At 45.2% G+C, this 22,647-nt stretch overlaps 1 protein-coding gene across 5 annotated transcripts; it reads left to right on the top strand.

Annotated features, from left to right (window-relative positions):
* Window positions 1-1,967: 1,967 nt before the first annotated feature.
* FBXW10B (F-box and WD repeat domain containing 10B) lies at window positions 1,968-22,636 on the top strand. 5 transcript variants are annotated; one of them, XR_010615757.1, is made up of 16 exons: window positions 1,968-2,101; window positions 6,156-6,376; window positions 7,421-7,603; window positions 7,696-7,823; window positions 9,753-9,875; window positions 10,384-10,496; window positions 10,890-11,093; window positions 12,086-12,207; window positions 13,448-13,596; window positions 14,498-14,640; window positions 15,195-15,353; window positions 16,241-16,485; window positions 17,371-17,526; window positions 18,893-21,121; window positions 21,516-22,179; window positions 22,619-22,636. XR_010615757.1 is itself a non-coding variant. In XM_065693555.1 (14 exons), exons 2-14 carry the CDS (start codon window positions 6,199-6,201, stop codon window positions 19,738-19,740), a joined length of 2,751 nt encoding a protein of 916 aa, XP_065549627.1. In that variant the 5' UTR covers window positions 1,968-2,101; window positions 6,156-6,198; the 3' UTR covers window positions 19,741-21,500. The 5 variants fall into 5 exon arrangements, 2 of the variants coding, with proteins under 2 accessions (XP_065549627.1, XP_065549628.1); XR_010615756.1 differs by lacking the exon at window positions 22,619-22,636 and having other exon boundaries at window positions 21,516-22,317; XR_010615758.1 differs by lacking the exons at window positions 21,516-22,179; window positions 22,619-22,636 and having other exon boundaries at window positions 18,893-20,038; window positions 21,038-21,500.
* The last annotated feature ends 11 nt before the right edge of the window (window positions 22,637-22,647 follow it).

Genomic DNA, 22,647 nt, shown 5'->3' with positions numbered 1-22,647 from the left:
AAGAACTTGGGCTCTGCAGCCCCACAGTGTCAAAAAGAGCTCATTCCCCATGTCCTCAGGGTAGGAAACACCTTCTCATCCCACCTGACCAGCATTTTGTCAGCCAAATGAGGTGCAGTCAAGATGCAAGACAAGTGTGGCCAATTCATGCCATCCCATCAGGAGACCCCCTTAGGGTGGAAGTCATTAGCAGCCTTCACAGTATTTCCTGCTTCAATTGGTCTGATTTTATCCTTCAGACACAGGCTCTCATTGTGCTTTTTTTTTTTTGCCAGATGAAAGTGCTTTTTGTTATCTGGGTAAGTACTTACAGTGTAATTAAGTTGCTCAGTCCTTCTTTTGATAAGGACTAAGCAGATGGAGTTCTCACATTCCCTCCCTCCTAGATATTTCCCTCTACATGCCTTCCAAGCTTCCAATATCTTTTACCCTTTAAAAAAGCCTGAGACTGAAGCTGTACAGGTGATTTTAGCATCTCTGGCCTTGCCGCTGCCCAAAGACAGAAGAGGCCACTTCCCTGCCCTTGCCTCCCACCCTGTATCCATTGCTCCTTCCCACCCAGCAGCAAAAGGCAGGGAGACAATACTTCTCCATCCTCCACCCCCTTGGATGCTTCTCTATTTCACCCATTCGATAGCAGTGCTGCACACTGGTACTATCAGCCAGCTGCAGGCATCCTGTTACTGCCCTGCACACTGATAACAGAAGGGTTTCTGTATGTAGGGTTACTATGGATGTGTAGGTATAATCAAAGGGCTTAGCCTTGCCTGTTCCCACCCCAGACCCTGCCAGGCTGGTGGGATTATTGCTAACCCACATTGCTTCCACAATCCCTCCCTCCTAATGCTGTCCCCTGTTTGCAGGGCAGTTTGCTCCAGCCAACTCACGAAGAAGCATAAATTCAATCCCGTTTTAGGAACTCACCAAGGAAAACCAAAGCAGTCTCTTTAGATGCAGTAGGATAGTTATACCTGCCTGAAATTGACACTGCCACTATTTCTGCTGGAACAGCTTCTTGCTTAAATCTACCTATCCCTACAGCTACTGACAGCTCTCTGCAAGAGCTAGAACTCCAGAAAGAAGGAAAACAAGGCTTTTAGAAGAAACACTTCCATTCCCTTTAGGGGCATCACCCTCACTTTCTTAGATACCTCATTCAGAGCACTATGATTCTATGAACAAAGATAACATCCCAGCCTGTCCCTCATGCTCAGCCTAAGCACACGTTTCTGCTTTTAAAGCCTCATAGATGCCCAGGGAAAGGTCCATAACACCAGCCCCAAGTGCTCCCAGATGAAACATGTGGAATAAAAGCATTAATTTAGCTGCACACTAATGTGAACTACTTCAAAGTCACATCAAGGCACAGCACAACTCAGGTGTCTGGAAATGTGCAGTAGGGGCATAGCCCTTACACTGAATTATGCTTCCTGATGTGCAGCAGCACACAAGCAAGGGAGCAGCTGGCACAGGAGCCAAGAAACCACTCCAAAATCAAAGAAGACTGCAGAAAGCCTATTTCCATCATGTCCTCTATCCCCCATTGTGCATATACATTAGACTTTCCACTCTGATTAAAGACAAATACATAGGTACCTTTTTCTCCTGAGACCATCTTAGAGCTATAGCTTTCATGCTGATTTCTTATGTCTGATCCTTAAGGGAAGCTGAAGCACCTCTTATAAGAGGCTTGGTGGGCTGCAACAACCACTGGGGAGCAAGTCTGCTCTTGCAGTAATAAATGAGAGGCACCTGCCAGCTGCTGTTATAAAGCTCAGTGCCACCAGGATGACCAATAGCAGCAGATACTAGCATATAAAGCACTCCTCCAAAGTAGGCAGGAGCTTTTCTAGCTGCTTCCTGCCCATGGGAGCAGGCTACTCAACCTACTTCAATAGTTCGCATCAGCTTTGGGGGGGGGAGATGAGGAAAGCAGCTTAGTTGTTTGGAAAAGTTTTATGGGACGATCCCCGTATGCGCGGCAGGGCCTGACGCATCCAAGACTCACCTGGATGCCTTAGAGCTGCTGCACATACAAAGGTGGACTACACATGTCCTGCAAGTGCTCCATCTCATGTGTCTGCTCCCAAGATGTTTTTAGGTAAGTAAAGTCACCTTTTTTGGGTAAGCTGGAAATTTCTCTGTCCTTCAGTGTAAAGCCTTGTTGAGGGGTAAGAAGCAGGTAACTGGCTTTACAAGCTGGACCCAAATCTGTATGTGACTGGCCAAAGGGTAAGAGCCCTTCAGCACTGAGTGTTTTTCCACTTACACAACCCTTTCAGTGAAGAAACCCAGCACTTCTATAAACCTGCCTTTTTGGTCCAAATGGAATCCAATCGCACAAAATGCCATGTACACATTTGAGAGAAAGTTCTCAAATTATAAGATCAAAAAAGAAAGGGAATTAGAAGCCATTAAATGGCTTTGATGTAGCTCTGAAAGTTGTGTGCAATTTCAAATTCAAGTCGCTGCTTGGCTGGGAAATGGTCATTCCTGTGCAAGGGTGGGTCAGTCTTTACCGTCTATTTAAGGCTCTGCAAGGGATAGGGCTCACCCTACAGGACGCTACAAGTGGGACATCTGGGATGAAGACAGGGCATTCCACCAACCCTTTCAGGCTCCCAGCTTGGCTCTAAGCTGCACATCCAAGAGGAATGGAGCCCAAAGGCAACATTAAGGGGGGTTGCAAGCATCATATTGTTGTAAACCTCCTCTCAGCATTCAAGAGATGCTCAGGAGCAAGAGCTGGCTATCTGGCAGCAGTGCAGAAACACAGGGAGGAAGAGATGCATGTAATCACTGATGCAAAGGGGATGCTATTTGTTTGAAGATGATGATGTGAAACCTCCTCCTCGGAGCAGCATGCCAGCATCCCCAGCCCACCCAACATGCACTTTGCCAGATGCCATGGGCCAGCTTGCAAGCAGCAGCCCAGTTTTCCAATAGCTCAGGGCATAATCACAACCAACCTTCCTTTCCACTCCTCTCCTCAAATGCCTGCTCCATGCCAGCTGCTGGCTGGAGACTCATCCCTTCCCACCCCATCCGTTACCATGTCAGTGATTAGCTTCCCACAAGCAAAGAAGAAAGAAACATCCTTTTTAGCCTTGCTTCTAGAGAACAAATCAACGTACTGTTGAACTGTAATTGAAGCTCTCTCAACCTGTCAGCATCATGGTGCTATAGATGGGACTCGGTGTTCACAAAGCTGATTTGCTTGTTGGAGCTGTGTAAAGCATCCTAATTATTCTAACCCCTTGCTGTAACACTTGAATTCAAGTGTTTTACTCAGTGTTTACCCAGGCTTAAGAGCCCAGAGGAGCACACATCAGTGCTCCAATGAATCAGTGCAAAGACCTTCAAAATGCAGGCAGTGATATAGAAGACACTTTAGTGGTCTTGGGGGCTGGTGGTGCAGGCACTGAGCAGCTCTTCTCCCTTCCTTAGCACCTTAGTCACTCACTAATCTCAGCCTCCTCAGGATTATGGACTCAGCCTTAAGAGAAGCACAGCACAAGTTCTTCATCCCATATGGTTTAAAGCCTGCGGTGCCCAGAACAGACAAGGAACAGCCTGCACCTTCACATGGTAATGAGACACTGTAGAGCAGATCCTTGATCTCCCAATTCCTTGCTTTAAACAATAGTTCCTCCTCCTCTGTCCCCAGCACAAGCCAAAGACACCCTGACAGTCTGAACAGCCACTTGTCTCTGACTCAAAGGCATGTCTCTACCAAGCATCTCCATTCATGGACAGCCCAACAATGGGCAGCAGGGTTTTGAGTGCTTCTCCTGACCAAAGCCCAGCAGAGACGTTTCAAAGTACCTGGTGAGTGCAACCACATTGCAGGAAAACTATGGAACTTCAGCAAGGAGCCTTGAACCGAAAACACTGAGGCTCCTTTAGCCCAAGGCAGGTATCACAGAGTGAATCTTCCATCTGCTCAAGCGATCTGAGCAGGATGCCAAGGGAAATTAGGGAAATAAGGAAAGCTTCAGCCATTCTCTCCAGATGGACAGAACTCAGCAGTCCTCACAGCCTAGTGCAGTGCATCATTGAGGTAAGAAAGGCTATTGACTATTTGAATCATTGACTATTTGAATCAACCTTTCTGGATTTGGTGCGTGGTTCCTTGGCTTTTCACATGCAGTTAGCAATGTATAAGTTCCAGCAAATGATTTCAAATAAATCCTTACAGGACTAACAGAGAGCAGATCTAGGAATTCACAGTGGGGTGTTTGAAAGCCATTGATCATTACTTGGGGCCTTCGCTTGCCCCATTGTGTACCATGACACTTCATAATGATACCATATCAGTTTTGCTGCTGCGGAGCATAGCCCCCAGAGTTGTACTGTAGTCTATGGACAGTCACACAAAGGCAAATTCTAGCACAAAGTTATCAGAAGAGAGAAAGGGGAATTAAAGCTCCTCCGTTTCTCAGCCATCAGAAGGCAGCCAGTGATGCCGTAGATGCCAGTGAACCCACAGCACGCACACACTGGTTATGTAGAAGTATTAACTACTTAATCCCCAAAGTCATGTACTCAGACAGTTGTGTTTGGGTTTTTTCCCCCTAAAAACCTTCTCCTTACACATCCCAAATCCAACCCTGATAGGTGACAACAGATTTAGCCCAAAAACCTTTCTCTTTTTGGGGCAAAATTCTCTTTCCATTGCCCTGCCCAGACTCCCAGCTGTAACATGCTGAGGGAACAATCGCAGGCATCACAAGCATTCTAACGCAGCAAGGAATTGGCCAAAAACTCCTAGGTGAGGCTAGAAAACAGGCTGATCCCACACCTCCGGACAAGCTGTAACACCTGACACTGTTATCTGCTTTTCATCCAAACCCATATACTTTGGTGTGTGTTTAAAGTCTGCCAAACCCTGTTGAAATTGATTGCCAAACCCTCCCTTCTTATTTTTCTGCTGTAAGGTATTGAACTTTTCTGTATGATGCTCTAGCAGCTTGGAGAAGGGATATTTTCCACTTGAATATAATTAATAATAATAATTAGCAATTGCGTGGTGAACTGCAGCTAACCTGTGATAACAGGTTTGTTGAGAAGTGATAAGAGCATAGCTCAGAGCTAAGCAATTGCGATAACACCACACGTATTGCAACACACACGGGAACTGCAGCACTTGCCAGGTTTAAGGAGTTTGTAACGCTCTTTTCTATCCAAATCACACAGAGCATTTACACACAAAACCTCCTGGTATCAGGATGTGCTCCATAGGTTGTAGCGAAGTTAAAGTGGATGGGACATGTTACCTGTTTCAGGCACTCTTTTCCAAGTGGTGCCATTTGTTGGTACATAGATAAAGCCTGAGCCAAGAACAGCTGAGGCACAGCTGGTTTCTGCACAGTTACTAATGTATTTCCAAACACAATGCCAGGAGCTGTTAACACAGGCATTAAAGCAGGTGGTGGTACCTGGCAGAGCTGCTGAGCTCACACAGGGCACACGATTCCCTCCTGACTGCCTTGTACATAACATGAAACTAGGAAAACAATCCCAAGGGCACAGCCAGGGATCTCCCAGAGCCCTTTCAGCTCTGCCAAAGCCTGAGTGTGACACAGTGATGTTTTCTTGTTCCATTAGAGACATTCACCTTTCAAAAGACCTGCTGTAGCAATGAGTGTTGCACTGAAATGATATCGGTGCCCAGGCAGGTAGCCATGGGCTCTGCCTCAGCTCACCCACAGAAGAGGGGATTTTTCCATCAGATTTAGACTTTGCAGCTGAGATTAATCCCCGTGGCTGTTTCTTTTCCTGTTGTTTGACTGATTTGTTTGTATTGTTTGGCTGCCATGGTAAAAGTGGCATTGGTCATGGTGAGGCTGTTCACGCCTCTGCCAAAATCCCAGTCACTGCATCACCTCCTCATGCAGGTTCCTCATTTTGTTTCTCAATTTGCAGGCACCCAAGGCAAGAATTTAGAGCAATCTATGAGAAGAACAGGAATGGGATGTCATAGTAACCTCCTGGCCTCACTACCACTGGGTCTCAGCTACGGGGCTCCTGGCATAGCTGTGATGATGCCCATCCAGCCACCACTACGTGCTTTTTTTACTCATTAGATGACTAAGTGAGGTGTGCTTTGGCTTTATTTGCTTTTTGAGTGCGGCTTTGTTTGCTTTCATTTTCAGTCTGGGGAAACTTGGGACTCAGGAAACGAAGCTTCAAAGCTAAATGCGTTTGAGCGAAGTCCGACTGTTCGGGACCAGATGGGGCCAGGCGGCTTCACAAACGCTTGTGCGCGGCTCTTCGCAGCAATACGGCGGCGCGGCCGGCCGTTTACGGTACCGGTGTCTCCTAGCAGCCGGGACGCGCAGCGCACGCAGCGGAGCCCGCAGCCAGCCCCGGGCAGGTAAGCGGGGCCGGGGCTCCGGCATCCCCGGTGCTGGGGGATGCACCACCGGCGGTGTGTGCCTGGGTGTCGGGGTACCGGGGCACGGGACAGACTTTCGGGTGGTGCTGCGCTTCCCGGCTGTCAGGCAGGAACGGTGGACCCAAACCCTCGCACCTAGGGCAGCCAGACCTGCGAGGTGTCACGTTTGGGGTGCTGGCGCAGGGGTGTTTGTCCCTGCAGGGAGTTTTGGAGCTATAGTTAAATGGTTATGTCCTAACAATAATTATTATTTATATAATAATATAATATATAATATATATTATTACTTATATATTTATATAATATAGAATACATTCATAATATAGTTATTTTTATATATATTGTTGTTGTTACAGGAAAGGCAGATTCAGCCTTGCTGAGGCTGTGCTGATGTTTTAGCTGCTAAGTAGTTCTTACTCTAAATCAAAGACATTTTAGTTTCATGCTCTGCCAATGAGGAGGGGCACAAAGAGCTGGGAGGGAGCAGAGACAGGACACCTGACCCAAATTAACCGAAAGGATGTTCCATATCATAGAGCATCATGCCCAGCATAATTTATTTGATACTTGACACGCTATTCCAACTTCTACAATCCCCTAATTCAGCTCTCAGATGCATACTGTAAGGTTTGATTCTTTGGTTAATTCTTCCAGAGGCACATGTAGATGGAAAAACCCACTGAATCTCCAAGAAGCTTCAAGGAATAGAGCTGTCCCAGACCTTGCATTTGATTCCCACTATGGTCTGCTGCTCTTAAAAGTGAAACCTCATCTGCAAGAACTGGCTGGCTTCATATAATGGGTACCACTATCTGAATATTTAATAGTGGGGGGAAACTGTATGAACTGTCCTGCAGGACCCCAGGGGGTTTTCAGTGTCTTCCTTTGAATGGTGCAGTATCAAAGGGCCTAGCAGAAAAGCTAGATTTAGCTCAACCGACTCTTGCAGTGCATTGCTAACATTAGTGTTGTCAGTAGTCACCAAAGCTCAAGCATTTACAAGACTAAACTCCTGTCTTCTAGGTGGTCAAAACACTGAACGCCTCATCCAGGAGGGTCCTGATGCAGAGAACAACTCACCATTTATATCCGTAGCTGACCAAGATGTCATCATGGTTCCTAGATCTCTCCACTTGCCCTCTACTGTCAACCCACCCAAGGACTTAATCCGCTGTCTGCCCCCTCATTTGTCCACGTACATCCTGGGTAAAGCTGCTCTGATTTTGGTTTCCCCAAAGGGTAATGAATGATCTCCAGTGTGGTCAGGGGTTAGTCAATATGTGCCTTGAATTCCTTAGGGCTTTTGGATCAGAAATCCCTCACTTCATGTGCTGCTGTGAGCAGATGCTGGGAATATCTGGCCACAGAAGTCAAGAGGGAACGTGCATGTCATAGCGTAATACAGGAGAACATCATGTATTTGCAGGTATGATGCATGGGCTTCTGCTGCTGTTACACACTTTAAAACTTGGCGTTCTTCTGTTACTGCCCAAGCCATTGGATGGAGCTGCTTTTGCTAGAGGTTATCTCTCACTCTGCCTAGTTCCTTCTTCCTCCACCTGCAGAGCTAAGGCAGATGAGATGCTCAGAGTGACACAAGTTATCACAACACAATAGCTTTTACTGACTTTGAGAGGCTGTGACTCTAAAAACGGATTAAAACATTCCTGTAATCAGGAAGAGTTCCATCACAAATGCAAATAATGCGCTTCCAGGAGCTAGTGGAAACTGGGCAGAGCTACAATGGCTCCCTGAGGCACCTCAAAAGTCAGCTTTATTTGCTCCCCATAGGAAGATGGGAATGCTAGGTTTCCTTGTGAGAAATCAGAGCTGGTGGTTGGGACACAATAAAACAGAACTTTTAGGAAAGGCTTGTCCTGGTTAGTACAGACCTGCCACACACTAAGCCAAGTGTGATGGTAAACCCCTAGAGAGACCACAGAAATCTCAGCTCTGTGCTAGCCTTAAAAGAAGGCTGAATGGAAGGTTTTACACAGTAAAAATGAGCCTTAAATATTGATAAAGGTGATTTGTGGTCAATGGCGCAGAATCTAGCTGGAGGTCTGTGACTAGTGGAGTTCCTCAGGGGTCGGTGCTGGGACCGGTGCTGTTTAATATTTTCATCAATGACCTGGATGAGGGAACTGAGTGCACCCTCAGCAAGTTTGCTGATGACACAAAACTGGGAGGAGTGGCTGACACACCAGAGGACTGTGCTGCCATTCAGCGAGACCTGGACAGGCTGGAGAGTTGGGCGGGGAGAAACTGGATGAAATTTAACAAGGGCAAGTGTAGAGTCTTGCATCTGGGGAAGAACAACCCCATGTACCAGTACAGGTTGGGGGGTGACCTGCTGGAAAGTAGCGAAGGGGAAAGGGACCTGGGGGTCCTGGTGGATAGGAGGATGACCATGAGCCAGCAATGTGCTCTTGTGGCCAAGAAGGCAAATGGCATCTTAGGGTGCATTAGAAAGGGAGTGGTTAGTAGGTCAAGAGAGGTTCTCCTCCCCCTCTACTCAGCCTTGGTGAGGCCGCATCTGGAATATTGCGTCCAGTTCTGGGCCCCTCTGTTCAAGAAGGACAGGGAATTGCTTGAAGGAGTCCAGCGCAGAGCCACAAAGATGATTAAGGGAGTGGAACATCTCCCTTATGAGGAGAGGCGGAGGGAGCTGGGTCTCTTTAGCTTGCAAAAGAGGAGACTGAGGGGTGACCTCATATGTTTACAAATATGTGAAGGGTAGGTGTCAGGATGATGGAGCTAGGCTTTTTTCAGTGATATCCAGTGATAGGACAAGGGGCAATGGGTGTAAACTGGAACATAGGAGGTTCCACGTTAACATCAGGAAGAACTTCTTTACTGTAAGAGTGACAGAGCACTGGAACAGGTTGCCCAGGGGGGTTGTGGAGTCTCCTACACTGGAGATATTCAAGGCCCGCCTGGACAAGTTCCTGTGTGATGTACTGTAGGTTACCCTGCTCTTGCAGGGGGGTTGGACTAGATGATCTTTTTAGGTCCCTTCCAACCCTTGGGATTCTGTGATTCTGTGATTTGAGAGCCTCTCATCTCAGTGGGTTTGGATTCTGAATCAACTCAGTGCTCACGAAAGGCGAGATGCAGCTTATTAAAAGTTTAAGACTAGTGTTTAGAGACCAATGGAAAGTAATTATTTTACCCAGAAGTTAAACCTACCAACAAAGTGGTGAATGCAAGCCAGGTCTCTTACACAACAGCAACAAGCCAGTGTACGCAGCTCTGCTTTGCATGTAGCATCCAAAGGAAGCACTGACACATGAGGAGCATCCATTGCGTACATGGGCTCTGCAGTAACCGTGTTGTCTCTGCTGGTTTATTCCAGGGCTTACGCCCAAGGGGAGCTGTTTCAAACTATGCTAAAACAGTCCAAGTGGCAATTCCACAGTTAAATGAAGAGGGTGGTGTCATCGAAGCCAAAAGCACTGATCGGCAAAGTAAAACGAAGGTATGTTGGAAGTTGTTGGTCTTCCATGAATCCTGCATTTCAGTATTCGGGGAGGAAGGTGGTAGCTTTGGAAGACAGGACAGTGAATTTGGAGTTGCTTTGCTCTCCTCCAGCTCCTGCTCCTGGTTTGTCCCATCACGAGCAATTCATAAGGACCAGTGCTTGCTAAGCACTTTCTTGCATCCCTGAACTCCTGCCTTGTCCTAACGCATCCTCCAGTGCACAGCCTCAAAGATGGGGTGCTGGCACATCCATCATAAGGATGCAGCCTTTCTCCAAAAGAACACAGGGTGCAGTAGTTGGATCTTCCTCTTTTGCCACAGACCATGGCATGGGAACAATGCTTCTTTCTGCGCTCACCAGATGTTTGTGCACTCTGGGTGTTCCTTACCAACACTTTCTGTCTCTGGTCTCATCACTACAGTATGGACAAGTTGATATGTTTAATACTATGGATAATATTGCATTTCTCTTCCCTGAGTTACTCTCCTATTTTCCTTTTTATTAGGAGAAGAGAAGCAATCTGCAGGAAACCTATAATGATCTGAAAACTGACACAATCCAGCTGGAAGAGAGAAATGTCTTCTGTGGCTCCTACAATATTCGTATCCTCATGGACCAGTGAGTAAACTGCCTGGCTGTACGGCTGAACAGCAGCTTCTGAAAACGTGTCCCATTCCTGTGACCCTTCTGTGAGAATGCATGGTTGGAAAAGGGTCTCTCAGCATCAGCGTTAAGAAGTCCTAAGTGTCAAATCCAGGTTTTTACGCAGATACTAGAAGTGTTAGTGATTTACAGCGTATCACAAGGGATATGGGGCCAGGAGGAGCCCTCTCCCTTCTTTAAGCCCACCCTCTGGATGCAAACTTGGGTATGCAGAACCAGGGATCTTGGTTGTTGTGCCTGCAAAAGATACACCACTTAAGTGTGTTGCCCTTTGGGTTGTTCAATGAGGACCACTAAGCGTCAGCCCTACATCTGTTATACTCATCTCAGTCACTGTTTCTTATCCAGATCAGACCAAAGCAGAGTAATCCATTACAGTGGTGGAAACTTGGTAGCTGTTGCCTCTTCAGATCGAAAAGTGAGGTTTCTTGGAATGCCAGGAATAAAGGAACTGCCTCCTCTGCTCTCTGGCCATGCTGGGACCATCAAAGCACTGTATCTCAATGAGAAGAAGGGGTTTCTTCTCAGTGCAAGCTTCGATCTCAGCATCAGGTAAGCAACGCTGGGATTGTGCCACAGGACACCAGCCCTTGGGCTAGGAAATGTGAAACTTTAATCCCCCCATTCCAGTCTTTAGGAATTCTGCTTCCACCACTTTTCATTAGAATAATGAAGAAACGAGAGTAGATATAGAAACACATGCCCCACTCACACAGGACAGCTTCCATTTCCCTATTCCACCCAATACCAAGTGATGAAAAAGGATAATACAGGGAAGCACAGGCTTTCTTAAAATACTTAAAATACCAGATATGCTTTAAATTAGCCCTTGCAGGGAGATTCTGATCTTGCTAATGTCAGCATCAAGTTCAGGGGGGCTGGGTTTCTCCATGCCATTCCACAAGGCCTGTTGTGCTAAGCAGGCTCAACACCCTGGTACCTGCTGTACAGCTGCTTCTTTCCAGGTATTGCACTCTGAAACAAAGGCTGGAGATGATCAGCTCTCACATTTATCACCAAGTCCTGACAGGATCATGATGAGGGGTGAAAAGCAAAGCAGTAGGTTGTCTGGCTCTGCATGGCAATTACACAGCCTTATCAAAGGCAGCATTTAACAGAAGGGTTTACACCCAGTCAGGCTCTGTCCTCCCTGCTCCAAAAGGCCTGTTTGTTTGAGCCTGGGTTTGAGCTCTCTAGGTAAAGTCAATAGCAATCATCTTGGCACCAGGCAGTAAATAAACAACCTTATCTTGTAAAGCTCTACTCTTTAAGGTTAATTGAACGTAACCATGCCAAAGTTGAAAACTAGCCATGTGTTCCCAGGCTGTTTAGAGGCTGAAGAACACAGTATATGGGTAAAAACTTAATGTTATGCCTGAATTGATCATTCCAAATCCTCTGATACATTGGTAAAATGACTCCTGATTTTAATCCTGTGCTTATGGAAGAAGAGCTGGGCCTATTAAATAGGAAATAATTAATAAGATTAATTAGCTGTTAACTAAGTTAATTACCATATTCCCTTTTTAATTGGTCCTTTGTAGATGCTGGAATCTATACAGTGGTACTTGTGTGAAAACCTTCAATGGCCACTGTGGGACAATCACCTGCTTGGATTTACACGAAGAGCAGTTTGTGTCAGGAGCCAAGGATGCGATGGTGAAAGGTGAGAGCCAAGACTAGGAGCTTCCAGTGATAGGACAAGGGGCAATGGGTGTAAACTGGAACATAGGAAGTTCCACGTTAACATCAGGAAGAACTTCTTTACTGTAAGAGTGACAGAGCACTGGAACAGGTTGCCCAGGGGGGTTGTGGAGTCTCCTACACTGGAGATATTCAAGGCCCGCCTGGACAAGTTCCTGTGTGATGTACTGTAGGTTACCCTGCTCTTGCAGGGGGGTTGGACTAGATGATCTTTTGAGGTCCCTTCCAACCCTTGGGATTCTGTGTGATTCTGTGATTCTGTGAAAGGCAAAACAAGAGCAAACAAGGGGCAGAGTACATGGGAGCTGTGAGGAGCGTGACACATGCAGTGTCTGAGTATGAAACTAAACCTATAAATCGGAGGGTGAATTTTAGTTCCTTGTTCTTCCGTATGAAGACAGGCTGAGGAAGTTGGGGCTTTTCAGCCTGGAGAAGAGAAGGCTGCGTGGAGACCTCATAGCAGCCTTCCAGTACCTGAAGGGGGCCTATAGGGATGCTGGGGAGGGACTCTTTGTCAGGGACTGTAGTGACAGGACAAGGGGTAATGGGTTAAAACTTAAACAGGGGAAGTTTAAATTGGATATAAGGAGGAAATTCTTTCCTGTGAGGGTGGTGAGGCACTGGAATCGGTTGCCCAGGGAGGCTGTGAGTGCTCCATCCCTGGCGGTGTTCAAGGCCAGGTTGGATGAAGCCTTGTGTGGGATGGTTTAGTGAGAGGTGTCCCTGTCCATGGCAGGGGGATTGGAACTAGATGATCTTGAGGTCCTTTCCAACCCTAACTATTCTATGATTCTATGATTCCTTTCAAAACAGCCTAAGCTGTGGACATAGGCTCACACAAGGTCTCTGACTGTGTCATTGAATAAACTCTCATGTCATTGAATAAACTCTCATGGTTTCTGCTTCAGTTCTGTGGCTATAGGGCTGGACCATCTTTTGGGCAAGTAATATTAACTTTCAGCTTTGCCAGTTGCTTTGCTTATAGAGTAAGGATGAAAAAGTTGTGTTATTTTGCTGAATTTTGCATTTAAAATGCTTCTGCCATGCAATTATACTTTTTAAGTCAATACTTGGCTCCATGCAGAACTGCAGCTACAAGGTGTAGGTGTAATTCCAATAGTATCTTTTTAATTCATGCTGTACTCAGCAAAACTTATCATCGAGCATGTGCATCTAATATTTTTCCCCTTTGTCCCTAACAGTGTGGAGCCTGCAGAGTGGGAAATGTCTCAAGACTCTGAAGCACAATAGTGCTGTTGGGGTGGTTAAAATGAATGGCACCCATATTGTCAGTGGGTCTGACCGAGGGCTGGTGAAGGTCTGGAGTGCTGATACTGGTGCTCTGATCAAAGTAAGTTTCTTCTTAGGTGGATAATTTTGTGCTAAATGGTCAAAAATCTTCTGTGCTAGTTTATCATAGCCTTTTGCTTTTGCCAAAGGCTTTGGACTGCTTCTGGTTTTGGGAATTTCATAAATTAATAGAACTGTCCATGAACTGCAGAACTACTTGTAAGCAAATAGTCAATTTTAACCCAGGGTTTCATTTGCTTTGCTTAACCCCCATCATCGCTTGTTCTCTGAAGATAGAATCATAGAATAGTTAGGGTTGGAAAGGACCTCAAGATCATCCAGTTCCAATCTCTGCTCATGTAGAGACATTCAGAACCTGGGAAGAGGGTGGGAGGGCTTGTCTAACAGCTCTTGGGGTCGGAGGTAGGATGGGTTAGCCCAAAATGAGATTTGCTCTCAGAACCAGTTTATAAAGCTGAAGCAGCTGGATAGACGCTCTGCAATGGGAAGATTGAGGGTAGAGTCTGCTAATTACTTTAGCATGTGTCCAGAATAAGTATTAGTCCACATCTGAGAGGAGTGAAGCTCTTTCTACACGTGGGGAAGAGTTGCAAATTGCAAGATATCCCAGCTCCGGCTGAGCTAAGCTTGCAATTGCCCATTCCACTACAGCCAGGGCAGTCCACCCTCATCTCTCCTGGGTTAACAGTCAAGAGATCACAAAGGTCTCAGTGCATTAATATCTATTTAATGTAATAAAGACAGAAAATCGATGTTAATTCCATGCTAGCAAGCCTGGAACGCTGCTTATGAGTGATTATAAAACTAACACAGTTATCCATAGGGTGTATTGGTATAATAACACCCAATAAAACTACAATACAGTATATAAGGCTGGTTTTTCTTGGTATACTTAAATCCAGATTGCTGACAGTACTGTACCTATTTCTATTTCTTTGCAGATATTGGAGGGGCACCAAGGCCCAGTAAAGTGCTTGTCCTTTGATCAGTGGCATCTAGTCACAGGAAGCACCGACAGATATGTCCTGGGATGGAGCATGTTGGGAAAATTTAAGAGATGCCTCGTAGCTTTCCGCCACCCTAAGTAGGAATCCGATGTGTTTCAAGTTGTATTCAACAGTCTACTAAATTTGTTCTCTTATAGTAACACAAAATGTCTTAACTATCAAGCCTAGTATTTGAAATACCCTTGCTTTCAGTAGTCTTCATCTTAAAACCAGTGTCAGGCATCCATGGTCACAACCAGCATGTGTCAGTTCAGACTTATAACAACCTAAAATCACACCATCACTTGCTCACAAGCAGGGATGACTTAAGACTGACAGTGCATAGTTCAGTATTTTGAGGATCTCAACCTATATACAACAGGGTATCACACTATCGTTTACTTTCCTAGACATAAAAATGAAATCTGAAATGCAGCAGATGACTATAACTGTACTGGTTGCTATGAGGGTATGGTTTGGTTGGTTTGGACAATGAAGTGATTATGAAGGACTTCACCATTAGAACTCTTATATCTTGATCAGCTCCTCTGTTTAGCCTGTTGATGGAGGCAGACCTTTGCATCTCCTCCAAGACAAGAGGTATTTGATGGTGTCTCCTTGTGAAAGGATGGTGATGTGCTGTGTTTTTCAGTGAAGTCCTGTCTCTGGAGTTCCTCTATCTCAGAGTCCTCAGCGGCTGTGCCGATGGAAAGATCCGTATATTTAACTACTTGACTGGAATCTGCCTGAAAGTGCTGGTGGCCAATACCAAAGGGGATCCCATATCTTCTTTCTGTATTGGAGGAAACAGGTTGGTGACAACTGCTGCCATCAGTCTCTGAACCAAATTAGGTAGATTACATTGTAATGTAAAGAATTCTATATTTTTTCCTTTTACTGTCCTTCTCACAAGTAAGTTTTAAAGGGGTTTACTGCTTATTGACTGCTTTAATAATCTGTTTTTTATAACAATGGCTGAAAAGAGATTTTCTTAGTCCACTCAGCAATGTACCATTTCCTGTTTCTATAAAACTTGCAATATAGATGCAACCGTAAAGCTGAATTCTGAGCCCAGATCCTTAAGAGGTAGGAGAATCAAGCCAAGGCTTGACAAAGCCTTTGCCTGTACCTGACCTACTGCCTCTTTATAAAAGCCAATAATGGAAAATCCTTCCAGGTTCTTTCACTTCTGGACCTCTAAACTTAAAGGGAGTTCCCAGCTTCTGCGTAAGCTATAACTAGAACTCTGGTGTGTCATCAATGCTGTTTTGGTCACGATTCTAAACCACAGCAATACATGGGCTGCTGTGAAGAAAACTAACTCCATCCCAACCAGGCCCACTACACCCCTCCAATTTAGGTTTAAATGTCCCTAATGACATGGAATCCCCAGTTTCTTTGGGCATTGCACTGATCTAGCTCAGTTTGCTGTTGGCAATTTTCATCCTCATTATTTTAAAGCTAATTTTGCCATAAAGGGGAATGAAAAGAGCCCCATAGAGCTCATACAGAACATGAGTTAAAAGCGTACAGCATCTGACTGCTGGGACTAATTGCTATTGCTCCCTTAGAAGAGTGATGGCTGTCTTGGATCTATTTAAGGGTTTTGAATTGCACAGAAGCAAATGGGACCCTTGGGTAGTAACTGCTCTGTTAATGTTATCTGTGCTCTTATGGGCTTTTCCCTCCCTTCTCCAGGATGGTGATCAATTCATCAAGTAATCTGTTGCTGCTTGAGTTTGAGGAGACCAGGTGGGACTATACCTTAGATGCTGACAGAAAGGTGGTGGGGAAGAAAAAACAGGACAAAGGGACTTCACGCAGGAAATCTGTTCAGCGAGTGAGGCGCCGCAGTGTCAGTCAGCAGCATCGACCTTCCTGGGAGAGAATAGACCTTGATCTGCATTACTTCCAGCCATCAAAAAGCTCTGGAACATCGCCAAGTATTTTACACACAGCCTCTGCAATACACTGCTATTCTCTAAAATGAGTTAGAAATCATTTCAAGTAGTCACTGCCTTCATCCTAATACTCTGTTTTTCTTGAAGTGCAGTGTGGTAGATGTGCTGGTGTGTTTCCATGGTTTTGTTGATTTTAGGCTTTTGTAAGACCTTTGTACCTTTTGAGAAAGGTCTGCTATAAACTCAACTTGTTTGTCAAAACAGGCAGTGTCATTTTCCAACCAAGTAATAGAGAAATCAGTAGTATTCATTCTTACAGCTGGTGTGCATGGAAACATGCTGCTGATTCAGTGCCTGAATTCTTTATTAATAAAGACTGTAGAAAGTCATAGCACACCTGCATTCAGGATCTGCCATCACCAGGAACTGCAACTGCACGTAAACAGACATCTTTTACATTATATCAATGATGTTCTTTATTTTTAAATCATAGTTAGTTAATACAGGATGGATCACGAATCTTCCAGCTCTATAAGCAGTCCGTTGCAGATAAACTGATGGGTTAAAGTTTTCATGCTTTTAAAGCCATCAGCTGTTAACATCACTGATACAGCTCTACTTGGTAAACAATGCACAGTTTGTAGAAACAGGAAACAAATAGGAACTGCACTACATTTTAATTTTAGTGCCAAATATTATGTGTTGTGTATACATAATATTCTTTAAAAATCACTGTTTGCTGCCATCTTTGGATAGTGTGGTTTTCTGCTCATCAAATATCTTTGTTTTTTTTCTAATACCTAGACCTTTAGAAGCTGTGATAAGAGGCAAAGCAGTAATCAAAGCCTTGACATCCCATCAGTTATGTTGATTTCATTAAACAAGTTCCACATCAGTTTAGAGATGACTTACTCTTCTGTTTTCTAGCTCCCTGGTATGAACTGATGACACCAGCAGCTCACCAGCAACAGCAGCCTTTTCACGTTCGGGCAGAGCAGCAGAAAAAGCTTTTCATCTCTTGCACCACAGAAGCCCTGGAAAAGTCAAAGAAAGAACATTCTGCAAGGATCCTGGCAGATGATGGTAAGAACTGAAGCTTCCTACGGAAGCTGCTTTAGATCAAGCAAATAAACACAGTCTCTAAGCTCTAGCTATAAGGCTTTGTTATCTGTTCTCTAGGGGGGTTTGTTGTATCTTTATTCTATTTTGATTGCTTTATCAGGTGTAGGAGAATTCTACACAAAACTTATTCAAGTAGTTGGTGTGTAATCAATAGCAGTAACTCAGAAAACTGGTTTAAAAAACCCCTGTATGTAAATTGTTTCAGCTAGCAAAATGCTGCAACCTGAAACTTGTAACAGGCCTGAGATCAGTCTGTGGCATATGGCATGTGTCTCCTTAAGGTAGTTTTTCTCAGGTTTTAGATTTAGAATCTGTTGGGATCTCTAACACAGACTCTGGTATAATTGGTATCTGTACCAATTGTAAGTCCCTATCCCCAAGCTCCTAGTGTTTGTAACTAAGCTGCAGGGTTATATATATGTGCGGATTAAACAGTTCTAAATCCTGTGAATGAGGAACAAGCAGTGATTTTCATTAGCTTGTTGTGCTGTATTCTGCCTTTCTGCACTGTAACTTAATGGTCTCTAAAACACATTCCTAGAGTGCAGAAGTTTCAGCTAACCAGTCTGGAAAAACATAGTTGTACTGCAAAGCAATAATACACAAACCATGGGACACTGCAAAGTGACAAAGGAATTGCTATGGCAAGGCCATGGGACTAAGTGTCTTACTCTGTGTTGCAATCCTCATCTAGTTCTTAGTCAAGTGCATAATTGCACTACCCATCTCGATGTGTCTGTCATACAGCACAGCTCCCTCCCTATATCCCTTGAGGGAGCAAAGTTAGGCTATGAAGCATGTCTTGTGATTTCAAATTCAAATGCATCTCTGAGTAGTAACGGTTCAAGTGGTTCTCAGATGCTGGCTATGCCAAAGTTTTCTGCTGGGAACTGACTTGTCTTGAAGCCTTTTCCCAAAGCAGACTGCAGGACAAGGAAGGGGTGTATGGAAAGAGGTGGTGAGGGACCTCATTCCTTTCAGAAACCATTGTTTCTAACAAGTTGGATACTAACCCAGCCACAAAGTGCAATGTATGTTACAGAATCTGACTTCAGTTCACTCCATACAGGCTCCGACAAGGAACACTTCTCAGTTAATTGAGACAGAATTATCTCTGGCAGTGTTACTAGTGAGGCCAAGGATGAGTTAACTGAAATGGGCACCATTGGCTTGTAGCTTCCTATGCTGCCTGTTCTGTAGATAAACTTGGACCATATGCAGGTCAATTCAGCACTCATTCCTGGTCTTACTTTGAGTACTACCCTCCCAACAATGATTACAACACCCATCCTCAACTCCAAATGTATTGTTTTGTTTTTGGAAACAGATGGCAAATCTGAACATGGCTCTGACAAGGCAGAAGCTACTTCGCAGCATGAAAGGAAAAGAGACTCAAGACATACAATGTCCCTTGACAAGTTCCTCTTAAGGGTCAGCATGCTGCAGAATACCTGCAAGCCAGCCCTGGACAGCTCCAGCACTGAGAATGATGTGAAAGTCAGAGAAGCAAGGGAACCTCCTCTAGAGCATCAGTACCCTGCAAAGGTACAGAAATGCAAAACTCCTCTGCCACACAAAAGGGATCAGACAGTGCTGCTCCAATGTGCGAGACTGCACAGTGATTCCCTGACTGTGAGAAGAGTTTCTGTCCCCTTTGAAACCAAAATGCTGCAGCTCAAGCTGAAAAACTCTTTGTATGGACCCACTGTGAATTCCTCCATCCCTGCTCCTTCTGTGCTACGTCCCAAGACTCATGATTCGCTGCAGGAAAAGAAAGCTCACAGTGGTCGTGGTAAAGCCACTTCTTTCGCAGAAGAAGAGGTTCACGTCGCCAGTCCCTTTGCAGCTTCTTCTCAACTGATCAAATCAACACGTGTGATCATTGCACAAATGAAAAACGAAGCATTTTCGATGAGAAGAAAGTCCTTCTGTCCATATGCCACAAGCCCCTCCTGGAGTGATGGGGAGTTCAGGCTTCTGACAGGGAAACAGAAGGAGGCGTATGAGGCAGCTGCTGTAGCACAGTATCAGGCACACCAGGAAAAGCTCAGAGAAGAACAGCAAAGAGCACGCAAGAAGGCCTGGTTAAGGAGAATTAAAGGCTTACCTATAGACTCTTTTACTGGGGAGGGGAAAATACCTGCTCCTGAACTTGGGTTTAATACATTTCTTTGATCTTAAGGGATTATCTCCACTGTAAATTTTTCCAATGTTATTGGCACATTCAGCTATTTCTCAAGGCAGCGAAAGGACTGAGTCCTCTCCTATATGCTAGACCTGCTGTTACTACAAACACAGCACTGTTTGATGTGAATACAGCTCAACATACGCTGCAACTCTGACTAATAATAACAAAAATCTTATTAGAGTTCATGTGGATTGATTAGATTTATAAGCTGAAGAAGTGTGGACTGAAAATGGGCTGAGGAGTTGATCTGAGAGGATGGTGACCTCAGCATGAGTCTACTGGGAGGTCAGTAACTAGTGATGTAGTACAGCGTTTGATACTGGGCCTGATGTTGACATCTTTAATTAATGATATGGATGATGATGATGCAGATGACACTGAACTGGGAGGGGTGGCTGATGCACCAGCTTGTTGCTGCTGTCCAGAGGGACTGAGAAGGGTGGGCTCAGAGATCTGGTGCAGTTCAAGAAGGGGAAATGCCAAGTTCTGCCCTTGGGGGAGAAACAGCCCCCGGCACCTGGATGTGCTGAGGCCACCCAGCTAGAAAGCAGCTTAGAGTTTAATTTGTATTAAATTAGAAACCATTACTTTAATTTATCTGGTTTTATGGATAAAATGCCTTAATATGCTTGATTTCCACTAATGAAATTGGCTTGAGTTGGGAAGGCAAACACCTTTCTAGTTGTCCAACTGTGAGTATATGGGCCAGCACAGCTGAAATTTCTCCGTTATCCTCTTGTGTTGAGGACAATCATGCCCACAGGTAAGCCAAGGGTCCTTCCTGCATCAGTTCTCGTTTGAGATTATAGTCTGGTTAGTTTTAGTTTGCTTATTTTAATGTCATCTTCAACTCCTAAACTCTGGGATTAAGCCAGACCTTGCTAACAGTGGACAATAAATTGTCTGGGGTGGCTTTGCCTTATGTTAGTTTTCATACCGAAAGCAGCAAGAATTTCACTCTTAGCCACGGGATGGCACTTTCTCACAAGAAATCGGGCTTAGCCCAGCACAGCTGCAGCCAGAGACACTTTGGCACAACCCCTCTGGAAAAAAAGCATCTAATACAGAAGCCTGATGGAAAAACATCATGGAAAATCTGATGCCTTTTTAGTTGTGCTGAAATGAAGAGGATTAAAGTGTCATCTTCTTATTTGGAGTAAATAAATCTGCATCTGCCTGCAAGCGTGGGTTCTTGGGCTCTTCTGACATGCTACAGCCAACAGAGTTGTGTGAAACTATTTACAAAGGCAGAACTGGACCAAGTCCTTCTCTGATCTGCTTTAGCTTGGCACAGGGAATGCAAAGCCAGAAGCTGGGCATCAGAGATGCATTGGAAAGGAATTAGCATCTGGGAAGATGTCATACATGGTACGTGAAGTCACTTATGAAGGTAACTAAGAGGTAGTTTTACTCTGTATTAATTCACTTCTGAATTAAACTGACCTTTCTGTGTTCATGGCCTTTGGGTGTGCAGAGGAGACAGCCTGAGGCTGCGGTGGGCAGCATTGCTCTTGTGCAGGATGCTTCTGCAAACAGGCAGCAAGCCATGCGGAGCAATGGCATGGTAGTTTCAATAAGACTTTTGTTGTAGCTAGGTGCTGTTAATGTTGTGCTTGTCATTCACAAAGTGTAGATAATATTATCCTGATGTGATGATATTGTATCAACCTTGCAGAGATTTTGTCTGTATAGCTCAACAGGAGCTTCTGAATTAAATATGCTTTGAGAGTGTTGGTTATAACCCGAAGTGTTTGTATTTCAGCAGAGGAATGGTGCCTGACAGGTCACAACGTGAAGGAGCCAGAGAGTTATAAAAAGAGGCGACAGCAGGACCATAAAAAGCAAATTAAGTGTTTAAATAGTATTGTATTTATCAGTAATAGCTTTGGATTGCCTGTGAAATTGCATGCTGACTTAAGCAAGCATTGCATATGGATACACCAAGGGATGGGCTAGTCCCCAGAATAATTAAATCAGAGTTAAATACATAGTCCTTCAAGAATACACCAGCGGCCAGATCCACCCAGCAAGCAGTTATAGCTGGAACTGGCTATGGTAAGAGTGATTCTGAAAGGGAGAGACCCTTTTTGCTTCAACCAGGATCAAGTCACGATCCTTCAAACAGGCGGCAAGTAATAAAGCAATGTTGTACCTCATTGCATGGCAACCTCTCCGTTCCCCTGCGCTCGCCAGAACAGATGGAAGAACAACTGCAAGGCATAACCATATCGTTAACTTTGCTGCCTTCCTTTCTCAACGTAGCGTGAAGTCACTCATTCCTTCCCTAATGAATGCGTCCTAAACTGCTCGTGTACATACCCTGCCAGGCAGTGCGTTTGGGATGCGCTGTTTGCAGATGGGTTTCCTCGGAGACCTTCAGCCACTGATGGATCCCTGAGCCTTGCTGATGGCTGCAACGGGTAATTGTAAGACCAGGGTGCTGTGAACTTGCGGGTTTCTTGTGGGCTCTGTGCTTTTCCTTAAGACCATAATCCCTTTTATTTCCAGCATGGCTGCTCAGTCTCCCCTTGTTCTACACATGCTGCTCTATTCTGAGCCTTTCCCAGCACATTTTCTAGGGTATAAATGGGATTTGTTTGGTTTTGACCTGTGCCAGAACCACAGGAGGCCATGGGGATGCTGCGAGGGCTGGAGCAGCTCTGCCCTGGAGCCGGGCTGAGAGAGCTGGGCTGGGGCAGCCTGGGGGAGAGAAGGCTCCTGAAGGGGAGACCTGAGAGCAGCTCCAGTGCCTGAAGGGGCTGCAGGGAACCTGGAGAGGGGCTTGGGACAAGGGCCTGTAGAGACAGGCCAAGGGGAACGGCCCCAAGCCCACAGACCGGCCAACCGCCATCACTGCCTCCACAGCCACCTCCGGGCCACCACACCAGCCACGT

This window comes from Lathamus discolor, chromosome 13 (assembly GCF_037157495.1).
Source record: "Lathamus discolor isolate bLatDis1 chromosome 13, bLatDis1.hap1, whole genome shotgun sequence".
Taxonomy (NCBI): Eukaryota; Metazoa; Chordata; class Aves; order Psittaciformes; family Psittacidae; genus Lathamus; species Lathamus discolor.
This window is presented reverse-complemented; position numbering and strand designations above follow the sequence as displayed.